The following is a 23,064-nucleotide window of genomic DNA, read 5'->3' on the forward strand; positions in this document are numbered from 1 at the left end:
CACCCACATCGCTCCGCCTCTGGGAGTACACTGGGTTATGCCTCCTCATCCCTTTCGGTGGGCACAGCCATGTGACTAGTAATAGTCAAAGGAAAATGAGCAGAGGATCAGGGCCAGTTTCTTTGGTCTTTTCCTCCTGCCACCATGACCAACAGCATTCCAGACGGAAGAGACTCCCAGGCCCAAGCCACCAAGGTGAGCCCTTTTGGAGCAGAGACCCTCTTGCTAGGGCACAAGAGACAGGTATCCTGAGCAAGGAGAAAATCCAGAGACTCTGGAACGGCTTGTTAGCACAGCGTAGCCTGCTCTCTGCTGGCTGGCTGGCGACACATGGACAGGAGGCTGTGTGGGAGGGAGAGGGACTGTGGCTCTGGATAAGGGGGAAGCATGGGCAAAGCCAGGGACCAACCTGAAGCAAACCAACAGTGGGAAACTAGACTAGAAGAGTAGGCTTTGAAAATACACAGTCACGAACACTAGGCAGATGAGTGATCCTGGACTCATAGTTGTGTGTTAGATGAAGCAGGACAGCAGAGATTGAAGATACCAACTCTTATGACACTACAACTAGCGAGAAATAAGAAAAGAAAAAAGGCTGGATTGGATTAGGATCAGGGGACATGGAAGAGATTACTCTATGAAGTTATAGGCAATAGGCTTTATAAATGACTAAATGTCCAAGGCAAAAAAAGAAGAAAAGCAACAATACATGCAGCTCAGAACCCAAGTTACCAGGCCCAGGCATGGTGATGCACATCTGTAGTCCCTGCACTCGGGAGGCTGAGGAAGGACGATGGCTTGAGCCCAGGAGTTTGAGAACAGCCCGGGCAACATAGCAAGACCTCATCTCAACAAACAACCAAGAATCCAGGTAACCAGGAAAGTGACTTCATCACCAAAAAAAAAGTTTGGAACACCAGGAAGGAATAGGCTGATAGAGATATTAGTTCGAATCTAGTATTTCAATTTGCAGCATGTCAGGATAGCTGACATCATTTCCTGAGTGATCACCAGAAGGCCGGCACTTCACCAAGGGCCTCACATGCTGCGGCCTCGCAGCTGTCACAACAGTCTGTCAGACAGCAGGAAGTGCAGGGCTGGGGCCCGGGCTGGGGCGGTGGAAGGTGAAGGCGAGCTAGTCGTCCTCCTGGGGATCCGAGCGTTGTAACTGCAGTGGTAGCTCCCAGAGGGAGGGAAGAAGGCCACACACACCGGCAGGGATCACGGAGCAACACTGAGACAGAGAAGGAGGGAAAGCCCTGCTCGCTGAGAAGCATGGAAAGGGGGGTGAGCGTAGGGATACAAATATCCAAATGTTACCTGCATGTCCTGAATGAAATCAAGTGATTAACACATTGGTGGAACAGAGTGATGAGTCTGATGGTGGGAAGGTGCCATGGGTGCTGGGACCTCGGAGAGCGGCTTTTACAGGGTAGTGAGGCGCAAGAGTCAAGGGGTAAACAATAAGCAGAAGCAAACATATAGACCACTTGGAGAGGGGTGTGCAAGGAAAGAACACTTAACCCGGAACAATCGTTTGAAGACAGCAGAGAGCAAAAGACAGCGAGATGTTCCCAGACCGAGTTAGGAAAAGGGGCGGCAAGGAGACCAACAGCACGGAGACCGGCCTCGTCCCAGTGTGGGAGGGGCTGGGGTGCATGCGCAGACAGGGTGGGTGGAGGAGGAAGACAGCGAAGAAATACCAAGCCACAAGGAGGTGGGGGCCAGAACCCAAACCCCAGGCTCTGCTCCCCGAGCTACCCCATAGCACAGCACAAACAGGGCAACCACAATCCGCCCTCTGCCCCTTACAACTTCCCTCCCTACTCATTCCCTATGCGCAAGGGCGAGCGGACCGCTCTGCTGCTCTCTACATCCAGCTCAGAATCCAAGTTACCAGGGCCAGGCACGGGGAAGGGGAAGGATCCCTGTCCCCACTCGGTGCCTCGGGATTCACTATCCCCCAAAATCGGAGCAGCCGCCCCAGTCAGGACCCGCTTCTCACTGAAATCCGGCCACCTGACGGAGCCCAGAAAGTTCTTAGCACCGCTAGATGACGGGCGTGTCTGCCATCAGATGGCACAGGGACTGCATGCTCTCCCTCAGCCGAAGAATTACATTCTCTTTAATTCCAAGGCACGCGTGCAAATGTTTTACCCCAAAATTAAACCCTAAACTTCTGACGACTGGAGCTACTCATCTGCATCGACCTCCTTGGGCTTTAGTGCAGCTTTATACACAGATTACCGAATAAAGGAATGATCAAGATAAGCTTGGGGCACTGTCATAATTACCGTTCCATATACTTAAAGCATGAACACTGCAGTAATCACGTGCTTAAAGTTTACAATGGGAAGATCTCAAGCAAGGAAATACAGTGAGACTGGGGCATCTTTTTCCTGAAAGCAACAAACTTTCAAAAGGTGAATGGAGGGCTGGGGATTTAGCTCAGAGGCAAAGCACCTGCCTGGCAAGCGCAAGGTCATGAGTTTGGTTCCAGGATCTCAAAAAAAAAAAAAAAAAAAAAAAAAAAAAAAAAAAAAAGGCGAATGGGGTGGGGATGTTAACAGGACATAGGAATCACCTTGAAGTTCCCATTGGCCAATTTTGGGGCCACTTGAGCATCAAAATTTGAAACTACAAATTTTTACCATATATTCAAGAACCTGAATATACTGGCTTGTTCTATGAATCCAGCATGGCTAGAATCATGACAACTTGGGGTACAACTTCAGGCAAAAGCTATCCAGGCTTGAGGATCTCTTCATCGGTTTATGCATGGTAGTAACTGTTCAAGGCTTTGCAAAATCAGTGTACTTTACCTTGGGAAGAAGCATATGGCTCTGTATAGTGTCCATTATAATGCAGCTGGGGTGGGGGAGGCATCACATAGGGCTGGGGTTTAGGCTAAGAAATGGAAAGTTGGACACAGGGTTAAAACACATTGCCTATGTAACAGAGGTAAAGTAATTCTTTTCTGGATTCCTTCTCTCTACTAAAAAAAGAAGCTTCTAAAAGAGTTAAATATACTTATTATATATGGAAAATCCATGTGAAGACACAGGAGGTCTTACCATATGTATCACTTTCACCGCTGCCCATAAGGGCAATGCCAAGCCCTGCACACTGATACTAAGGATAATCTGCTTCCAAAAGGTGAAAGAAGGAACTGATATAAATGTCCTTGTATAAAGATCTGAATATAAGAAGTGTATATGTAATATATTTAATCCTATTAGACAAAGTTATCAAGTAATTTAAACATCTACCAAGTTCCGCTTACTCTTGGCTAATAGTTCAAATTTATAACACTTGATTGGACCTCATATTTGAATATGTACAATATAATAAATATTAGGTTGAACTGAGGAAAAAAATCATCCTTTCTTTGGATAAAAATGATCAAGTATGAGCACAGTTTTATGACTCAAACTCAAAATGCACACTACCCAAAGCAGGTTTTATTGAGCCAAATGACACTGTGAAAAGAAAAATCAAAAAGCAATCAGTTGTTTCTTCTTACCAGAGACATCCTTGAAGATGACCTCCTCCTGAGTGGATTCACTGTGACAGTCTGAGTTTGCCTATAAAACAAGATAGTTTTGAGAAGAGCACATACTTCCTAATTCCATCAAAACAAATTCAGATACAGGAAGGTACCATGAGAAGTCTGCAAAGGAAAAAAGACAAACTAGACCAGACACAGATTAGAGAGCAGAAAAGTGGTTTACTGGCATCCTGTCGGGCCTTGACCACTTCTGGCCCTGCACCATGCTCTGGGGCATCATTCCCGGGACCCCAGAGAGGGAGGACTGCTGTTCCTTCCCCGCCCATCGTGTTAGCGAGACAAGTCTTGTGGCACGGCCACAGCAGGGTAGGAGGGACCGGCAGCAAACTCAGCCCACGCATCTCTCCTGCAGGCTGGGTTAGCACTGAAAGTCTCGAACAGTCCGAATGGTGGTGAGTATCAGCTGGCAGCCGCGAAGCCTAAAGCTAAAGGTCTATTAACCACAGACTCCAAATATCAGGAAAAGATAATTTTGGTGACTTATGAATTTACACTTGGCAGGGGGGTTTAACATTTCTCTAAGGAACTGAATTAGGGAAAGCAAAAAGTAGAAAAGTCAGTTCAGTGGGCCTGTCATAAACCCATTCAGCTTTTTTTGCAAGAAACTTCTCTCTGTTTTAAAAGCAACTATTAAGGAACACTGACTGAGCTTACCTGGTAATTTGGGATTTTAAACTATTCACACACGTTCCTTTTTTTTTTTTTTTTTTTTTGAGACAGAGTCTCGCTATGCAGTTCAGGCTGGCCTTGAGCTCACTTTGTAGCCCAGGCTGGTCTCAAAACTCGTAACAATCCTCCTGCCTCAGCGTCCCGAGTGCTGGAATTACAGGCATGTGCCACCATGCCCAGCTATTCACACAAGTTTCATCTTTGAATGAACAAGGTTTTTAAAAAGAACAAGATCAGAAAAGCTCATTTGTAACCCCACTGTTTTTAAACAGAAGCAGCATTTTTTTTTTCTTGCATGTGGTCAATTTTATTGCAAATAAGATTTAGAACCTAGAGACCCTGAATTCTTGGTTTTCTGGACGGCTTGTATAATTCTGTCAAACAACTTTTTAAAAAACTTTTTTACTATCTGTGCCTAGCTCATGAACTTATAGGACACATAATTAGTGATTACAAAAATATCCTGTGACCTTTGGCTAGATTCTAAGGACAAGCTACTGGAAAACCCACTATTACAAAGTGAACGTTCAACCCATTTAATCAACAGGTTAATTAATAATATGAAGCCTCTTCTAAATTAACATTATTCATCCGGGCATAGTGGCACACGCCTGTAATTCTAGCACTCTGGGAAGCTGAGGCAGGAGGATCACAAGTTTAAGCCCAGCCCGGGCAACTTAGTGACTCAGTAACACCCTGTCTTGAAATTGTGGAGAGCAGCTAAGCTGGAGACCAACCACACATTCGGAGCTACAGCAAGGCCAGCCCCAAGAACACGGAGCTCCAGAGGCGAGCCATGGAAACAGGTTGCTGAGACTAAAGCAAGGCAGTCCAGCAGGTGTCTGGCCGTGGTGTCCTCCCTGTTAACTATAGCACAGACAGCTCTGAGAATGTTTCGCTTTCAGTGTTCTCAGCAAAACATGAGACCCTGCACTTTTGGCCCTGTCGCATGCTTACCCTCCCTTTCACAGTATATAAATAAAGAAGCAGACTATGCTGGGCTGTTGCTGCCTCTCCATCAAAGAGTTCAGGTCCCACCAGGTCCCAGCTTTCCTTTTAGTATGTATTGATAGTTTTTCTTAATCTCCCATCACCCCCTCTCAGGACCCCACTGGCTGTGCAGCTCATGGCAGAAATAAAAGTTTTTAAAAGGCCTAGGGATACAGTTGAATGCAAAAGCCCTGGGTTCAATACCTAGTAACACAAAAATAGACAGATATTATTCCTAGCACTCTGATAACTGCTGTCTATACTCAAACTCTAAGCATTCACTTATCTGTACAAGACTTTTGAGACAAAAAGAAAACTAGTAGATATGAGACACAACATCAGGTGACTAAAACTGCTTTCACTAGTTGACTTCTTTTAATAATTTGTCAGTGCAGGGTGTTCAGGCTGTTTATGAAACGCAGATGTCTCTGCCACCAAGGATGCTCCCTCCCTCCGGTATTCATGTCAGCATGACTGTATCTGAGCTTTAACTGCATACAAGATGCTGCAGTTTGCTGCTTTGAAATTTACGTTGCCTCTCTTCATCCTCCATGGTTGCAGCTAGGTTTTAGGTAAAGGGGAGCTACTGAAGTTTACAGAGTCTAGCAGAGGTGGAGATGGACTGAGCTTTTATTTATTTATTTATTTTTAGTCTTTTTGAGACAGGGTCTCACTCTCTAGTTCAGACTGACCTTGAGCTCACTTTGTAGCCCAGGCTGGTCTCAAACTCACAACGATCCTCCTTGTCTCAGCCTCCCAAGTGCTGGGATTACAGGCGTGAGCCACCACGCCCAGCCTTGGACTGAGCTTTTATAAAATACTGGTAAGTGCAAAAATGAGAAAAAAAGAACTGCTGACTGATTTCACCATCAACAAACTCCAGCGTGTCCACAGTTACCTAAGTGTGTTCAGCACAAAACTCAAGGAGGCAGCGCTTGGGAGGACAGGTGGCAACTCCCACCCGCACTATCTGTTCAGGCATCTTGCTGGCAGCACCTGTGCAGGCGAACACTGCCCACTGCAGAAGCCAGTTCTGCTGAACACAGACAAACCTGTAGTTCTTCTACCTGCCGGTAGTTCATCCTGGGCAGCCTCCCCATTGGTTCTAACTGTGTGACTGCCTCTTTCTCCCTGCCACTGCTGCAAGTACGGTTTAAGCTGAGATCAACCTCCACGACTCCACCAGGCTATTGGTTGTGCTTTCTAAACTTCTGGTGTAGTTTCTACACTGATGAGAGCTGCTAAACTATGAGGCAGCTGAAAGAGCGCTTGGAAGTCATTGGAGCAGGTGTACTAGAGAAGACGGTACCAGAGGGCTTCCAGTCCCAGTAAGATAAATGATACTGCTCATTGAAACTGTGCCAAAGACCGCTGATTATCTAATGAAATCCAAGCACCAACCCCAAAAGTGACATCCAGTTATCATGATTTTATAGATGAGGCAACTGATACTTAGATGAAGGAAGTTGCTCCTAGTCACATGGCAAACAAGTGGCAGAACCAGCATTTGGACGAGCAGCTTTGTCAGATTTCCGGGCATGGGCTCTGAGCACTATGTGTCTGGCTGCTTCCTCAACTCCAGCTAGTCTGGAAGCTGCGGGGGAGAAGAGGACACACCACGCATCACTGCGCCCGGCACACTGCCCGGCTCACAGGAAGCCCTCCGTGCGAGGGGTGTGTGCCGAGCAAACGAATGGCGGAGTGAGCTGGAACTGAGGCTAATGTTCTTTACTAAGCAATACTGTTGAGCTCGTGTTTCTCGGAATGTCTGACTTGGCTTTGTGAGCTTCCTTTCAGTCATTTGTTTGTTTTCAGCTCATGAAGGGGTGATTTTCATAATCAGAACGTGCTGGGTGGCAGAAATACCTACCGAATGTTTGTCTCAGTGATTTTCCTGAGGAACGAAAGCTCTTCTCCCTCCCTTCTCGAGGGTGGGCCAGAGGCTCTGAGAGGCCTGCTCCCATTTTTCTCCCGTACTCCCGTTACAGGCCCCTGGCTTTGTGGACAGGAGAGGAGCAAAGCTGGCAGGGATCATCTGCCACTCAGGGTGAGAGGGAGTAGCTTCACTCTAGCTCCATGACAGGTTAGTTTTTCAGCGTGAGTAACCTTCATGTAAACAGTGACCAGCTCAGGAAGGGAAGCTGCCTTCTGTGAGACAAGGATTTAAGATTTTTTTTTTTTTTGGTACCGGGAGTTGAACTCAGGACCTTGTGCTTGCCAGACAGACGCTTGTGCCACTGAGCCATATCCCTGGCCCCTGAGACAAGGATTTAAAAGCTGCAACTTTTGCTAAAAAGCACTGACTCTTCATTTCGACCTGCAGATACCAATGGGTAAAAGGGTAAAGGTTGCTATTTCTGCCTTCATTTTATACCCGTGTCCTTTATTACTTTAAACTGCGGCTCAGATTCCTGCTCAGCTCTGTAAGTAAGCATGCTAATCACTGAGTATCTATCTAAACAACAGTTTATTGGCCCTACATTTACCTAAGCTCTCTCACTGCCCCGCTTCAAAACTGAGGATAGCAAGATAAGAGTAACCAAGACACGCGAGATTTGCAGGGACATTCAGTTGCCAGCTTTTACTACACATCCTCTTCCAGATTCTCTGGCATGGCACCCGGAAGTCTCTAGTGATTGTCCTAAACCTGCAGTCCCCCTGGATTCCAGCAGAGCATCTGCAGACAGATCTTCCTACGGTGGGAGCACCTCCCGAGGCAGGAATAATTACCCCGTGACACAACTGAAGTGCCCCACTAGGCAGGAGCAACCATCGCATGGGAACCGGATGGGGGAAGAGCTTCTCCAGAGCCACAGTGGAGAACCAGAGCTGAGGTAACCATCAAGCAGACCGGGCCGCCTCAGCGAGCGATTACAAGCCCCTGCCCGTGGTCAGTGTCTCCATCAGAGCTGTGCCCCTGCAGCTGTTCTCCTCGAGCTGGAGTCCTGCCCCACCTTCCCTTCCCTCTCAACCAAAGCTTTTGCCTCTGAGTTTATGCTCTTTGCCTTAGTTTTAATTCCTCTTATTACTGAGAGAGAAGTTCCCTCACGTCTAGTGCCACCTCTCCCCAAGCCTTGTTTGAGACGGGAGACATCCTACTGGCCCTTGCTGCTCCTCAGTCCCCTCCACCTCTTATGACAGGGCCCCTCTCCATGGGTCTGGGGGAAGCGCTGCGCCCTCCCCACACCTCTGCGGGCCCAGAGGACTGGAAGGGGAGAGGGTTGCTCCGATCTCCCGGGCTTCCTACCAGCTCTTCAGGTCTGTAATAGGCCTCTCCCCTTCCAGGCAGGGCCTGTGCCCATCAGTCTCTGGATCACAGCAGTCCCCAGAGGAAGTGGACACTGGCTGCTGTGCTCCCCAACAGCCCCACACTACAGAGGACGCTCGCCACGCCCCTCGCTCTGCCCAGCGCCCAGCGCCCAGCATGCTGCTGGCTGAAATCCACGCTTCTCCACAGAAAGTCTCTTGGGCTTGGCTTTGCCGGCTGGAGGACAGAGCCCACGGAGAGACGCAAGAAACACACACACACACACACACACACACACACACACACAAGCACGCACACACGCACCCAGAGGCCTTCCCTCCCAGCCTTCTTTCCATCTAAATTAAGGAGGTTGATTATAGTTTGCCTGGGGTGGGGCAGAAGGGGTTGGAAGAAGCTTTCTGACCTGACTGACTGACAATATTATCTTATTTAATTCCTAATCTAACTCTAAAGGAATATTATGTATGGTAACATTAGGCCCATTTTATAAATTAAAAAAACAAAAGGAAACTCTTATTTAATGTCTTAAGGCTTGAGCAACAAAAAGGATGATTTGATTTATCTAAAGTACCTTGTTGGGGGGGGGGGCGTGGTGGCACACACCTATAATCCCAGCACTTGGGAGGCTGAGGCAGGAGGATCGTTGTGAGTTCAAGGCCAGCCTGGCCTACAAAGTGAGCTCAAGGCCAGCCTGAACTGCATAGTGAGACCCTGTCTCAAAAAGACCAAAAAAATAAAAAAGTAAAAAATAAAGTACCTTTTTTACAGGTCGGTGAGGAGACTGCTGGATAAATACTAAAACTATAAATACTGAACTGCAGCTTATGGTTAGTTGAATCACCTCAGGCCATGGGCAACGCCATTATTTACAGGTCAGGGCTGCAGTGAGGGGATGCTGCAGGAGTAGAGCCCACTTTTCTGTGCAGGTAGACTCCATCTCTGAAACAGGTGTCCAGAACCCCTGTCCAGCCCCAGGCCAGCTGCAGGTCGGTTAACTGCCCATCTCACTTGAGTTTAACGACCTGGGCCATGATAACAAGTCTACCAATACTGTAGAATCATCATCACCTTTTTTATTTGTTTGTTTTTAAAATAAGATCTCACCTGGGTAGTTCAGGCTGGCCTTGAACTCACTGGGGAGGCTGCCTCCCAACTGCTGGGACACTACACGGTGTGTACCCCTATGCCCAGCTAGAATCAGTACAATATTAAATATGACTAAATAGTCCCTGTTGAGAGTCTTAAAAGAAATAGCCAGAAAATTAAAGTTATTTTTGGTTTTGTTACCCATCAAAACATTAAAAACTAGTATTAAAGGTTTCATTTACTTTATATGGAAGACAAATACACACAATGAAATATATTTCCCAAAGAGTGAGTCATAAATAATTACACAGGATAGTTCACAGAAATGAGCTTCCATAATCTAGATACATAAAACTAAATTTGGAAAATAGCCCTTTATACATAATTCCATTGTCAAAAGAATCAGATGTTCCTTATAGAGATCCAATAAATACAACTGACAGTTTTATTCACACTTATTAATAAAAAGCACATTTCTGAGACTGCCCCATTTACCACAATCATTGGTTGCTTTTCCCTCTGAATCTTAAAAATCATTACTAGCTAATGATTTGCCCAGAAACACTTTTAAAACGAAGGTGTCAGGGCTGGGGATGTAACTGAGTGGTAGAGTCCCTGCCTGGCATAAATCCCTAAGCACTGCAAAACAAAGAAAAAAAGCCAGTAACCACCCATCAATATGGATGTTTATTCAAAGGTGATTGTGTTTCATGGTTTATTCAGAGTAACTGATTCTCCACTATTTTCCAGAAAAGGAACTAAGTTAGGTATGATGGCTCAATATGAACATTCTTGGGCTGGGGATATAGCTCAGTGGCACAGCGCCTGCCTGGCAAGTGAAAGGTCCTGAGTTCGATTCCCAGTACCGGAAAAAAAAAAAAAATAAGTATTCTTAAATTTATTAAAGGCTTTAAAATGAAAATGCGGTGTTCCCACAGACTGTATATTTACTACTTTAACAGAAATAATGTCACACCAGGCTGGGTGACCAGGCCAGCTCAGAGCCCCAAAGACTGCACTCAGGGATCCTGCACCCGCCGCACCACTGAATGTAACCACCAGGGGGAACACTTTCATACAGAAATGTAGCACAACTCCAAAGCCCACAACCAGCAGAAAAGGCTTCCTGTACCCAGAAAAAAGGGGCTCCTCCTCCCTGTCAGTTACTAATTACCAGAACCTCACCTCCACAGCAGTGGTGGGAACTCGGCTAAGGACGTGGGGGAGGGGAGCGCTGCCCCTGCTGTAATCACTGGCTGGTTCCCCTCCCAAGGGACGTCCTTGCCCATTCTGTGGGAACTGTCACTCTGATCAGGTCCTTTAGCACACCATAAAACAGCGAGGTGATCAGGTCCCTTACACACTATAGAACAGCAAGCCCCTCCACCGCCGGTCTCCTTCCTTCTTCGCACAAAGGACACAAATGTCCTTTTAATTCTTCCCCTTCCTCCCAGTTTACAATCATAATAAAAAGAAATGAGACAAAGGGTAAAGGGGCTCTCCCCCCATGACTTCCACCACGCTCACTCGGGCTCGCACGGGTCACAGCGCAGCAAGGACTGCCACGCGGTGCGCGAGGAGGAGCGTATAAAGGAAACGATCAGGACCGGGCAGCGGCCACATCACGTCGCCCTCCTACACATCTAAAGGACGCCAAGGGACAGAGGGGTTTAAGAAGAGTTACAGGGTCTGACTCACGCTAAACTACGATCGTTGTGGCTGACTCAGGGAAAACGAGCTGCGCAGGAAGGCGCTGAAAGGAGTCAGAGGGCTGCTGCAATGTCTCAGATGAGAAACGACCAGCGCGGGCACAAAGCCGCTAGCGGGGTATAAACGCTCAAATGTCAGATCTGTGTTGAAGGTGGAGCTAGCAGAGCTTGCTGATGAGATGGACATGGCATGAAAAAGAAGTATGACTCAAGTCTTGCAGGTCTGGGGCCCGAGCAACCGGGTGAGTGTAGTGCGCTCTCTCTTGTCCACACGCGAAACACCGGAGAGGTGGCTTAGGCAGGTAAGAGAGAACAAGAGGTCTGCCTGAGGCATATCATGGTGAGATGCCCTGCAGGTATCCAAAGGGACCAATAAACGGGCGGGAGGCGGGACGCAGGCCTTTACAGCTCAGGGAGACATCCGGCTGGTGATCAGATCTGCTGAGCAGCTAGAGTGTTAGCCTGAGGTCGGGTGAGGTCCTCCAGAGGGGAAAACCGGAAGGGGTCTTAGCACTAACGCAGACTAAAAGGAGGAACCTGGAGCGTAGGGAGCAGCGTCCCAGCAGCCCAGGCAGGAAGGAGCAGCTGAGGCTCACAGGTCTGAGCTCCCGCGGGGCCCACCGGTGAGAGTCAGCTGACCACCGCAGCATCTGCGCTGTGGCGGCTCGTGGGAACAGGTAGAAGGGAGGGAAGAATGCTAGGGCACAGCCCCTGCGCGGAAGTCCTCTGTGAAAGCAGACGCTACTGATGCTAGAGCTGAAGGCAGAGTGAAGGACACGCGTGTCACAGTGGGAGATTACAGCGTGTCTGCATGTGCGTCACTGAAAACGTGCACCGGGGGCAGGGCCCTCAATTCTGCGCCTGGCTTGAAAATAACGCTTGCTCAACATGCTGACCAGGGCATTGGTGAAAAACCGTAAGGATAGCCTCTGGTTTTATTTTTGAAAATGGGGCTAATAACTAGTTGAAAGAAATTCTGGAGGCATAACTGTAGTTCTTAGAACTTGGTCTAAAGCCAAAATGAGAAAATAATTGTGTGTGGGGGTCGTGCTATGAATTGAACTGAGTTACATGCCGCTGCACTGAGTTAAATCCCCGCCCTTTCTTTTTCTTTTTTTTATTTTCAGATCAGGCTTCATTAAGTTGCCCAGGCTGGGCTCAAACTTGGGGCCCTCCCACCTCAGCCTCCCAGAGGGTTGGGACTGCATGCATGTAACACAGCCCCGGGTAACAAATGTCATTTCAAGGTATAACAAAGTAAAGCGATTATTATAAAAGTATCAGGAAAAGTTGCCATTTGATAACTCAGATATATGAGAAAGCGCAAGATTAAGTTTTTAAGCAAGTTATTCTCTTCAATTCCCGCAAGCAGGAGATACTCACAGGTTACACTGGTTTAATCTGTAAAATTTGTGCCGCGCAACGCAGAGTCTCCACACGTACTTTGCTGTTTCCATGTCTTCCTGGCAAACAAAACATGCACAAAGTAATATGAAAGCACACCCACAGGTACGACTTGGTCCTTTTTTTTTTTTTGGTGCTGGGCATTGAACTGAGGACCTTGCGCTTGCCAGGGAGGCGCTTGTGCCACTGAGCTCTTATCCCTGGCAAACGAACTGGTACTTTTAACACACAGTTTGTCTGTGGTCAGGATATAATTGGATGCACGCTATGTTAAAGTCATTTCCCACACACTGCGATTCTTTCATTTTCTAACACTTAGCCTGTGACATTTCAATGATGAAGATAAAAATCTGCCCCAACCATGTCTGATGTCAAACAGTTTAAAAATGCCGTGGTGGGCTGGGGATATAGCTCAGCGGCACAAGCACCTGCCCGGCAAGTGCAAGGTCTTGAGTTTGAGTCCCAGCACAAAAAAAAAAAAAAAAAAAATGCCTTGGAAATTTAAAACATAAAAAAACCACCAATTTTTATTCCTGACAAATAGTCTCAAAGATTTTAAACAAAACACTTGATTCAGGGACTCAATATGGCCTTTGTCAAGAAAGCAAAAGCAAATCAGTGTTACATAACATTTCTGCAGAGCTATTCATTATCAAAGAATTAAGATACTGGTGCTTGTTTTGTCCCTTACTTAGTCCTCAAGTAAAAAATTTTAAAAGGGCCAGAGATACAGCTCAGTGTGAAAGCTCTGGATTCAATCCCCAACACTGAAAGAAAAAAAAAGATAGCACCTATCCAAAGATTCATTTACTCAACAATATTTACATAAGGCCATTTTCTACCCATTTTTCAAAACGTTATATTACACAACTTCCTCTCTCATACAATTAAGAAACATTACCATTTTTCTTCCCCTCCAAGACTCCGAGAAATGCTAACTCTACACTCTCTTAAGAAGAGCGTTCTGTGGAGATTCCTCCTTTTTACTCACAGTTTGAAACTGGATGGTCTCCTCTTTATTAGCCAGCTCTAATGCAAAAAAGGACTTGTTGTGGGACATGTTAGCAATATCGTGCCACCTAAAAAAACAGCAGAGGCCCCACGTGAGTTCTCAGGTGCGGGTGAAGAGACAGGACACAGGAGTTCTTAAGCTTGGTGCAGAAGTTAACGTTTGTTAACCATTTTGAAATAAAACAGTCATTTTCATCTCCTAGCCTTATTTCCTAATTGAAGCAACAGCAGCTACTTACAAAAATAAATGCATGCACAGTCAAGGAAGGAAGGAAGGGACCATCTGAAAGGTGTAAAATATAGTTTCCTCATTTACTAGGTTAGCTTGATGTTCAAAGATCCCCAATGCCGCAACTATTCATTCAACAAACACTGTAAAGGGCACCTATCATAGCAATGCGAGATTGCATAGGTCCTGGGGACATTCACAATACAGCTCCTTCCCCTCAAAGGGGCACTCTGGCTGGTAGGGCTACACCAGGCAGGATATAAACAAATAAGTACTGCTGAATGTTGTAGTTAAACATGACAAAGGTGGCACACAAGCAGGGCAGACTCTGAAAGACTACAGGGTAAAGAAGTTCAAGTGCTGGGAAGCCAAGGACTGAACTATTCCAGGTGTTTCACTAGGACACAAAAAATGCTGCATCATGTTTTCTAATTCTGTTTTATCCTATTTAGCTTTTATTTATTAACATTTGCTTTATTACACAGCTGTGTAACTTTATAAAAGGGGCAAATGTTCCTGGAAAAAAAGGAAACATAACCTACTTTATGCCTCCTCACTGTGTGAGCTGAGTATCGCTTATCGGAATTGCTCTGGATTAGAAAGTGTTTCAGTTTTCGGATTTTGGAATATTTACACAGACTACCGTTTGGGCATTCCTAATCCGAAAATCCAAAATAGGGCCCGGTGTGGTGATGCACATCTGTAATCCCAGCACTCGGGAGGCTGAGGCAGGAGGGTCACCGCAAGTTCGAGACCAGCCTGAGCTACAAAGTGAGCTCAAGGCCAGCCTGAACTGCATAGCAAGACCCTGCCTCAAAAAGACTAAAAAAAAAAAAAATATAGGAAATGCTCCAAAATCTGAAACTTTCTGTACGTATATGATGCTGGGGATCAAGTCCAAGGCCCCGCACATGCTAACCAAGTACTCTACCACTGAGCTATGTGCCCAACCCCCAAATCTAAAACTTTTAGAGCATAATGTTGAAATTCATGAGTTTTGCATTTCATATTTTAGAGTTTTGGATCAGAAGTGTTCAACCTGTATTTTATTTATGTAAATTTTTAGAAGTAATTCAGTAGTGATTCAATGTCTAATTGTTAAAGCTGAATGTTATTCACATCATATTAAATAAGGCAATTTTTAATAAAATTCCTATCTGGCCTGGCATGGTGGTACACGCCTGTAACCACAGCACTCTGGGAGGCTGAGGCAGGAGAATCACAAATTCAACTTAGCCTGGGCAACTTAGCAACTGAGCGAGACCCCCGTCTCAGAATAAAACATTAAAAGAAGGGCTAGGGATGCAGCTCAGCAAGAAAGCTCTGGGTTCAATCTCCATTACTATTAATCAGTCGATCCATGCATCCATCAGTCCTGCCTGGTGAGGAAGGCAACTGGCTGGATGTGTCGAGTTTCTGTGTGACCCTTTCACACTGTCAGGGTTCTACATTCTAGATGCAGCTCAGACCCACGTTCCCCTCCCAGCTCAGCATGTCTGGAAAACTTCCTGGCTGGCTTGGGGACAAGAGCACACAACTGCCGAAGCAGGGCAGCCAGCCCGGGGTGGTGCGGTGCAGGAACGGGGCGCTGCTCCCTGCGCTGTATCTACTTTCTGTGCCCATAGTCACTGTGGAGAATTCAGGGCCCAAAGGCCACAGCACCAAGGCAATGAAGGAAGAGATGCCGCCTGACTGAAAAGAGCTTTGTGGGTTTTGGTTTTTTGACATAGGGTCTGGCTAGGTTCCAGGCTGGCCTCACATTCACTACATAGCCCAAGCTGGCCTTGAATTTGCAATCCTCCTGCCTCAGTCTAGTCTCCCTGGTAGCTGAGACTATTTCACTAACCACCATGCCTGGTTAGTGAAAAGGGTTTGAAAAGGAAAAACTGCTTCTCAAGAAGAAATGATAGGGATGGCTTAGAAGGCTTGCACAGAATGTGCTGGATGGGAGAGAGTCAGGGAGTAAGAGATAGGAATGAAAAAAAGAGAGCTGCTTAGTATGGTGACTACGAGCACAGGCTTAAAGTAGATAACCTGGGTTCAAGTCCTGGGTATGCTAGTTAATAACTGGGGGACCATGGACAAATTACTCAGCTTTTACAAGCCCCAAATAGCCCACGTGCAAAATGGTGGTAACACAGAAAGCATGCAGCATAGTATCTAAACTGGGCGTGGTGGCATACGCCTGTAATCCCAGCATTCGGGAGGCTGAGGCAGGAGGATCACTTGGAGTTCAAGACCAGCCTGGGCTACAAAATGAGCCCAAGCCAGCCTGAACTGCATAGTGAAACCCTACCTCAAAAAGACAAAAAAAAAGCATAGTATCTAGTACATGATAAACCACATTCAGTAAGTGTTAGACACACCGGAACCAAAAGCCAAAAGTGATAGGTTATGTTTAATACTTTGTAAAAAAACATGAATTTTTAATATTTTTATCAAGAGAAGATAGAATCTCCGAGTATAACTGCAAATATTTCCATGAAATGGCACCGTGGATTTTCTAAGATTAGAAATTTTAAGGAACTATAATGGAAGAATTGAACAATATGATCCAATTTCTATGTTTAAGATGGTAACTGGAGCACAACATACTAAAAAGGAAATGCAAGCCATCTATAACCTCCACATTCAGAAATTTACCCCTATTACAAGACCGTTAAGACATCTTTATATATCAGTTCTGTCTTTCCTACTATGTACACTCCAAGGTTCCCACAAGTGAATAACAGTATCCCTTCTTTATAATCTGGGGGGGAAAAAATCATCATTACAAAACGTAATTGAAATTTGCTGAGACGTTGGTATTTGAGGACGTTGGTATTTGTTATATAAGTAGAACCAAAAGAAAGGTCTAAATTTCCCGCAACAAGCAGCCCTAGAAACCAGAGCTCAAGTGAAAAATTCAGATCAAGGGCCAGAGATATAGCTTAGCAGCATAAGTGCCTGCCTGGCAAGTGCAAGGTCCTGAGTTCGATTCCCAGTACCAAAAAGAAAAAGGAAAATTTAGATCAAAACAAAGAATGGCCTCCATATGGCAAGAAAAGGGTCATGAATTATGAAGCATTTTATAAACAGGCCATTGTGAGAAGCACTATTTTCTGCACACTTGATACTGCCGAGAGCGGCATATTAGTGAACAATCATTCACTACTTTCGGGTGGCATTTTGGTCTAGGAGAGGAATATTTCCATTTTCTACTGAAACCTTGGGAGAGCCTTGTGAGCAATTTTTTAAAATATCACCAATAGGAAAAAAAATCTTAAAAGATTAAAAAATACATATATCACCAATAGGAGCTATAGAATGCACACATAAAAAGGAAAGAAAAATACCTAAATATCACAGGAGGCCTTCCATTCTTGTGCTTCACAAAGATACCCTCAAGACAGGCTCCAATGGATATGTCACTTCCTTGGCTATCCTAAGGGCACAGAGCAGAGAAAGAATCACTCAGGAAGCAGAGGCGTAAGAACGACAGTAACTTTACATACCATTCCTTACGCTTGTCTCCCTAAACCTGAATGTGAAATGTTCAGAAGGTCATATCATCTTGTAAACATGCATGAAAATTGGAACTGTATTTCCTGATCGTTTCAAAGCACCAACTGCAAAATGGGAATGTGTTTTACTACAAAATTCTGGACACAAGGACTTCAGCTTTTAAGTTTCCCGACTTGAACATCAGCGCATCCTCGACCTTTCTCACTATTCTCTTGAACTCCTATGCCTAATTTTGGAGAACCTCGGCCTCGAGCCACACCCACCTTTGCAGGGTAGCTGTCTTCTCCATAGCCGTCCATCCTTTCTACCTCCTGCATGTACAGCATTTCAGCATCGGGAGCTGTGAGCCCTCTGCAACCCAAGAGAGGTTATTGAGATTATTTACAGAGAAAAGAAATGTTTTAAATAAAGCTTTTCTTAAAGACTACACACAAATTTGGCACCAGATGTTATAAACATTTCAGGCTTCTAAGCATCTGTAATCGGTTATATCAATGCTGCAAAAACTGACCACCAGCCAAGCATTGAGCTGAACACAGAAGGCTAGATCTGTAACACCCTACACCTTAAACTGTAAGCAAGTGAGGGCAGAGGCGAGGGGTGAAACAGGCCTTCAGATATCAAGTGAAGGCTGGGACTTTTTCCAAAAATTACCCAAAAGTATCAGGCATTATTGAGAATCACATGCTAGATGTCACAAAACAACGTGAGGTGGCTAGAGGGAAATCTGTCTTAGCTCGGTGACTGGGGCACTATAAAGATGTGTAGGAAGCAGTGTAGGGGAGGAAAGGGTGCTCCTCGGCACAGAGACTCACCGGTCCAGCCCCATCTTCCGTCGCTCCCTCACACCCCCACAGCACCCTACACTGCAGCCCTTCTGAAGTCTACCTTTCTGTGAATGCGCCACTCTCTCTCACAGCTCTGGACCTCTGCACATTACTCCCGCATCCTCACTACCTGTCACCCACACAGGAAGGGAATAATCCCCAATATCCCTTGCAACTCAGTGTATGAATCACTCCCTCTCTGTCCCCTTCTAGAATCCACCCCCCCAGGAGCAGTCATGATCCACTCTGCCCACAGCTCTCCCTGGGCACCCATTATCGTATCGTATCACTATAATTACCGTTAAATGGTTGCCCTGCCCATCCCTAGGTCTGCCAGGCTGGGAATGCCCTCCTGGGAGGCAGGAAATCATTGTTTTTATCTTTGAGCCAATCTAGCATTCTGCCTCATACAGAGTAAGCGTACAAATGAGTTCCTAGGTACTATCTTTTAAGGAAGTGCAGAAGAGTTGGGCGTGGTGGTACACGCCTTGTAATCCCAGAAGTCTGGAAGACTTAGGCTGAAGCAAGAGGATCACAAGTTCAAGTCCAACCTAGGAAACTTAGTGAGACGTTGTCTCCAAAAAAAATATTTTAAAAAGGGCCAGGGGTATGGCTCAGTGTTAAGGCCCTGGGTTGAGAAAAAAAAAAAAAAAAAAAAAAAAAAAAAGCAGAAGTGAATGAAATGAAAGTGACACAAGGCAGGACAATGTGTGCCTCAGGGATCAATTATGCTAGAGGAAAAAAATGGCTCACTTAGATAGTAGAAAATAGAGATGGAAAAGCAGGATTTCACCAACTTATGGAGAGCAAGAAAATATCCATGAACGTTCCAGAAGGAGAGAAGGAGAGAAAAAAGGAAAGTGGTATTTTAGGTTAATCTTTTATGAATGCTTGTAGAGACTGGAGTGGAGAGAAACTAGTGGCAGAAGGTTTATTCAGAAGAGAACCTGAGGAATACAGGCTGGGGATGCATTTCAGCGGTAAAGCATCTAGGAAGAGCAGGCCATGGGGTCCATTGACAGTACCCCCTCCTCAATAAAAAAGATTATAATCAGACAGACTTGCAGACTTGCTTTCACATCCCACCTCTACCACACGTGAAGACCAAAGTCTTTTTGAGCTTGGCTTCCACATCTCCAAGGTGGAGATAATATTTACCTTAAAGAGTATTGTAGTTAGAAGAATTGAACAGTATATAAAGAACTTGGAACTGTATGATATTTGGCTTAGACTAAGAGCTGGCATTCCCTCAGGGAGGGTTTTTCTTATGCACAACACAGAGATTCACCATTAAAGAAAGTCATATCCACCAGCACGGAGAGGTACAGAAGCGGACCAAAAAGCTCAGTCAGTGCAAGCAGCACCAGAGCTCTTATCATAGCTCCCCAGATGATAGAAATACTGCTTCTAAAAGTACCCTGGGGGAAATAATTGCACCTGTTGTACTGTAAAAGAAAACAATCTCCTTAATGTTGCCTTCCTCTAATACTAGGACGTCTGTTACTTAATGTATAAGGTGATGAAGTCACCGGCATCTTCAGTGACTGGCTGCTTTTCATTTCCCGCATTTCCTCAGCAGTAAAACATGACTGATAAGTGAATGAATGTGGGTCCTTCCCCCCTTAAACACACTTGGCACAGAGTGAGTGCGGTGGAAGTGCTGGCCGCTTGTAGAGCTGCAGTAAGGATCTAAATGTAATGTGTTGACACAGATTTCTCTTCTTTTTCTTGGGTACCGGGAATTGAACTCATGATCTCGCACTTGCCAGGCAGGTGCTTGTACCACTGAGCTATATCCCCAGCCCTACAGATTTCAAATTCTAACAGGTACAATTCCATACTATTGCCATGTCCTACTGCTTAGTGTTACCTGTATTTTTGATGTAGTAAGGCCACTTTTTGGGTCGCTTCTTCCAACACTTTTTCATCTTGTAGCCACCCCTGAGGAAAACAGTTACGAAAATTTCTTAGGAGGACTCATTGCTACTGTTACTGACTCTCAATTATGGCGAAATCACGACTAGTGTTAGTGTTTAGGAGCTGTGCTTATGTGTGTAATCATGATCTGAGGCATTCGGTGGCTCCTATTCAGGAGCCAAGAAACTTGCCCTCCCTTTTCAACTCATTCCAGGGCGAACTTCAGCTGAGTTATTTCAGGTTGGTGATACCTGCCAGCCAGTTCTGACCCAGCGTGAAAACATCTTGTGCATGCCCTGGCTGGCTGAGTCAGTGCTCCGAAGAGAATACCATGCAGTTTTCACATCACCTCCATCAGTACTGACTTTAAATACCAAAAGGGGATGTCTTTTTTAGATTGCTGAGAAGAAGTCATATTCATTTCACATTAACTTTGTGAAGTTTTGGGGCTTCTGTTAAAACCAAAACCTCTATGTGGTTCTTAAGAGCCAAAAACAAACCCCTCTCCTTGGACTCCCATTCAAATAGAGAACTGATTTTTCAACCTACAGCGATGACTACAGACTTCAGTTTCTCTAAGTGTCCAACTACTAAGAAGACTGCAAGAGGGAAAGAACTGACATTTTTGATATTCATACAAGGGAACTGAGCTTCTCACACTATTCAAGGCTAGTAAGCATATACCATATGGACTTTATTTCAGGAATTTCTAAGGGTATAGGAATAAACCTTTAACAAAGACCCAATGCCAAAAGAAGACTTACCACAGGAAACAAGGCAAATTTCTGAAGAAAGTCCTGGGATTCATACTGATCAAAGTCACCGAAATCAGCTATACAAAATGACAAATATTCACATGCTGATTATACTTAATCTGCATAACATAATGTACAGTGTACAGATGGTGTACTTATCACTCAGAAGTGAAATCTGTCTGAAAACTCTAGAGTGTGTATTTAAAGTATCTTTTTTTTTCTTTGTCTTTTTGAGACTGGGTCTCACTATGTAGTTCAGGCTGGCCGTGAGCTCACTTCGTAGCCCTGGTTGGTCTCAAACTTGCAACAATCCTCCTGCCTCAGCCTCCCTCAGCCTCCCGAGTGCTGGGATTACAGGGGTGCACCACCACACCTGGCTAAAGTACCTTTTTAAAATATTAATTAGGTAGGTTGATGTGTCTTGACTTGGAAAAATGCTTATGAATCTAGCTTTTAAGAGTTACAAACTATATATAATATACTCTGGTTTTTATAGTTAAAAACCAGAGTAAACAAAAGACCAAGCAGATGTGTGTATGGGTTTGGTTTGGGGGGATTTTGTTTTGTTTCAGTTTGGTTTTGGTTTTCCGAGACACGATCATACTCTGTAATCTAGGATGGCCCTGAACTCACTGCGTAGCCTAGGCTGGCCTCAAACTTGCATCGATTCTCCTGCCTCAGCCTCCCAAGTGCTGGGATTACAGGCCTGCACCACTATACCTGGCAAAGTTTTCTTACACACATAAAAATGTCAGGAAGAAACCAAGCTGGGGAACGGAATTAGATCATTTGTATTTGTTACAGAAAGATGTATTTGAGGTTTTCTTGGGGGGAGGGTGGGGGTTGAAATTTTTAATTGCTAAAAGAAAATGAAAAGGTACTTGTGAGGTTGAGGTGGGAGAATGGTGAGTTTGAGGCCAGCATGGGCTATATGATGAGACCCTGTCTCAAAAAAATTAAGTTAAATAAATTAAAAAGTTAAGAGTTTGGCAAAAAACTTAAGAAAAAGTATTGGGGTTTTTTTCTATTTCTTTTCCTTTTTTTTTTTTTTTTTTGACACAGGGTCTCATTATTAGTTCAGGCTGGCCTTGAACTCGTGGCAATCCTCCTGCCTCAGCCTTCTGAGTGCTGGGATTACAAGTGTGTGCCACCACGCCCAGCTGAAAAGGTATTCTTAAAGTTAAAAATGATACTTAAGAAAATTAAAAGTACCTGCAAAGGGAATATGGTTCCATATGTCTCAGACATATATTTAAAAATGAACACATCTCCACGCCTGTTAATATCTGGAGGAATTTTATTATGATTCTTTGGATTAAATTTCACTTCTCAAGGTTAAATGCCAGCTATCGTTTGAAATGACACTCTATCAGAAATCATTCCAGAGCACATACACACAAGTAGCCACATGTACATTAATCATGTAAAAAGTGAAAGAATTAAACAATTCAGAAATGCATGTGAAGGCAGGCGTGGTAGTGCACACCTGTGATCCCAGCACTAAGGAGGCTGAGGCAGGAGGATCTTTGTGAGTTCGAGGCCAGACTGGGCTACCAAGTGAGCTCAATGCCAGTCTGAACTGCAGAGAGAGACCCTGTCTCAAAAAGACAAAACAAAAAAAAGAAAGAAAAAGAAATGCATGTGAGGCCTGAGTACAGTACTTGCCGAGCACACACACACGGTAGGGCATGACCCTCAGCACCTCCCAAAAAAGCTTATGAAATGCAAAATCATTTGTTGTGACTGATGATGCTCTACAAGCCAGGAAAATTACTTAAAAATTGAATAAATGAAATATATTTAAGGTGAATATAACCTTCTCAACCCCACTGATTGGCAGGTATTTCTTCCTAAAATATTAGCTCACAGCATATCAAGTCCTGAGGTTAGATTAACATATAGCATATTGAGTGTTTTAAAAATATATGTATTTCTAGTCACTGGACTGCTAGATCTTTAGACATACAACATGGTTATCTTTCCAAAAGTCTCATAATTCATTGAAGTAATTCAAATTCATTTCTTCCCATAAGGGAGCCCCTTACATAATAGCATATTTTTTCGTAAATATATGAACACCCCTAACAATATACATAGAATGCCAGTTACTTTAACAAACCATTACTG

General features: G+C 44.9%; 1 protein-coding gene across 5 annotated transcripts in view; it reads right to left on the bottom strand.

The window, feature by feature from the left end:
• Nucleotides 1-23,064, bottom strand: part of Ptpn21 (protein tyrosine phosphatase, non-receptor type 21) — a 74,687-nt gene that overhangs the window by 15,812 nt on the left and 35,811 nt on the right. For all 5 annotated transcript variants that reach the window (XM_013517165.1, XM_013517164.1, XM_005390257.2 and 2 more), the window contains 8 exons: nt 20,947-21,014; nt 20,136-20,206; nt 17,702-17,789; nt 17,270-17,358; nt 13,686-13,773; nt 12,674-12,753; nt 3,524-3,584; nt 2,823-2,907 (listed from right to left, as the gene is read on the bottom strand). In XM_013517165.1, the coding sequence (XP_013372619.1) occupies nt 2,823-2,907; nt 3,524-3,584; nt 12,674-12,753; nt 13,686-13,773; nt 17,270-17,358; nt 17,702-17,789; nt 20,136-20,206; nt 20,947-21,014 (630 nt within the window). The remainder of the gene's footprint in view (nt 1-2,822; nt 2,908-3,523; nt 3,585-12,673; nt 12,754-13,685; nt 13,774-17,269; nt 17,359-17,701; nt 17,790-20,135; nt 20,207-20,946; nt 21,015-23,064) is intronic.

This window comes from Chinchilla lanigera, unplaced genomic scaffold (genome assembly GCF_000276665.1).
Source record: "Chinchilla lanigera isolate Chin_1 unplaced genomic scaffold, ChiLan1.0 scaffold00037, whole genome shotgun sequence".
NCBI lineage: Eukaryota > Metazoa > Chordata > Mammalia > Rodentia > Chinchillidae > Chinchilla > Chinchilla lanigera.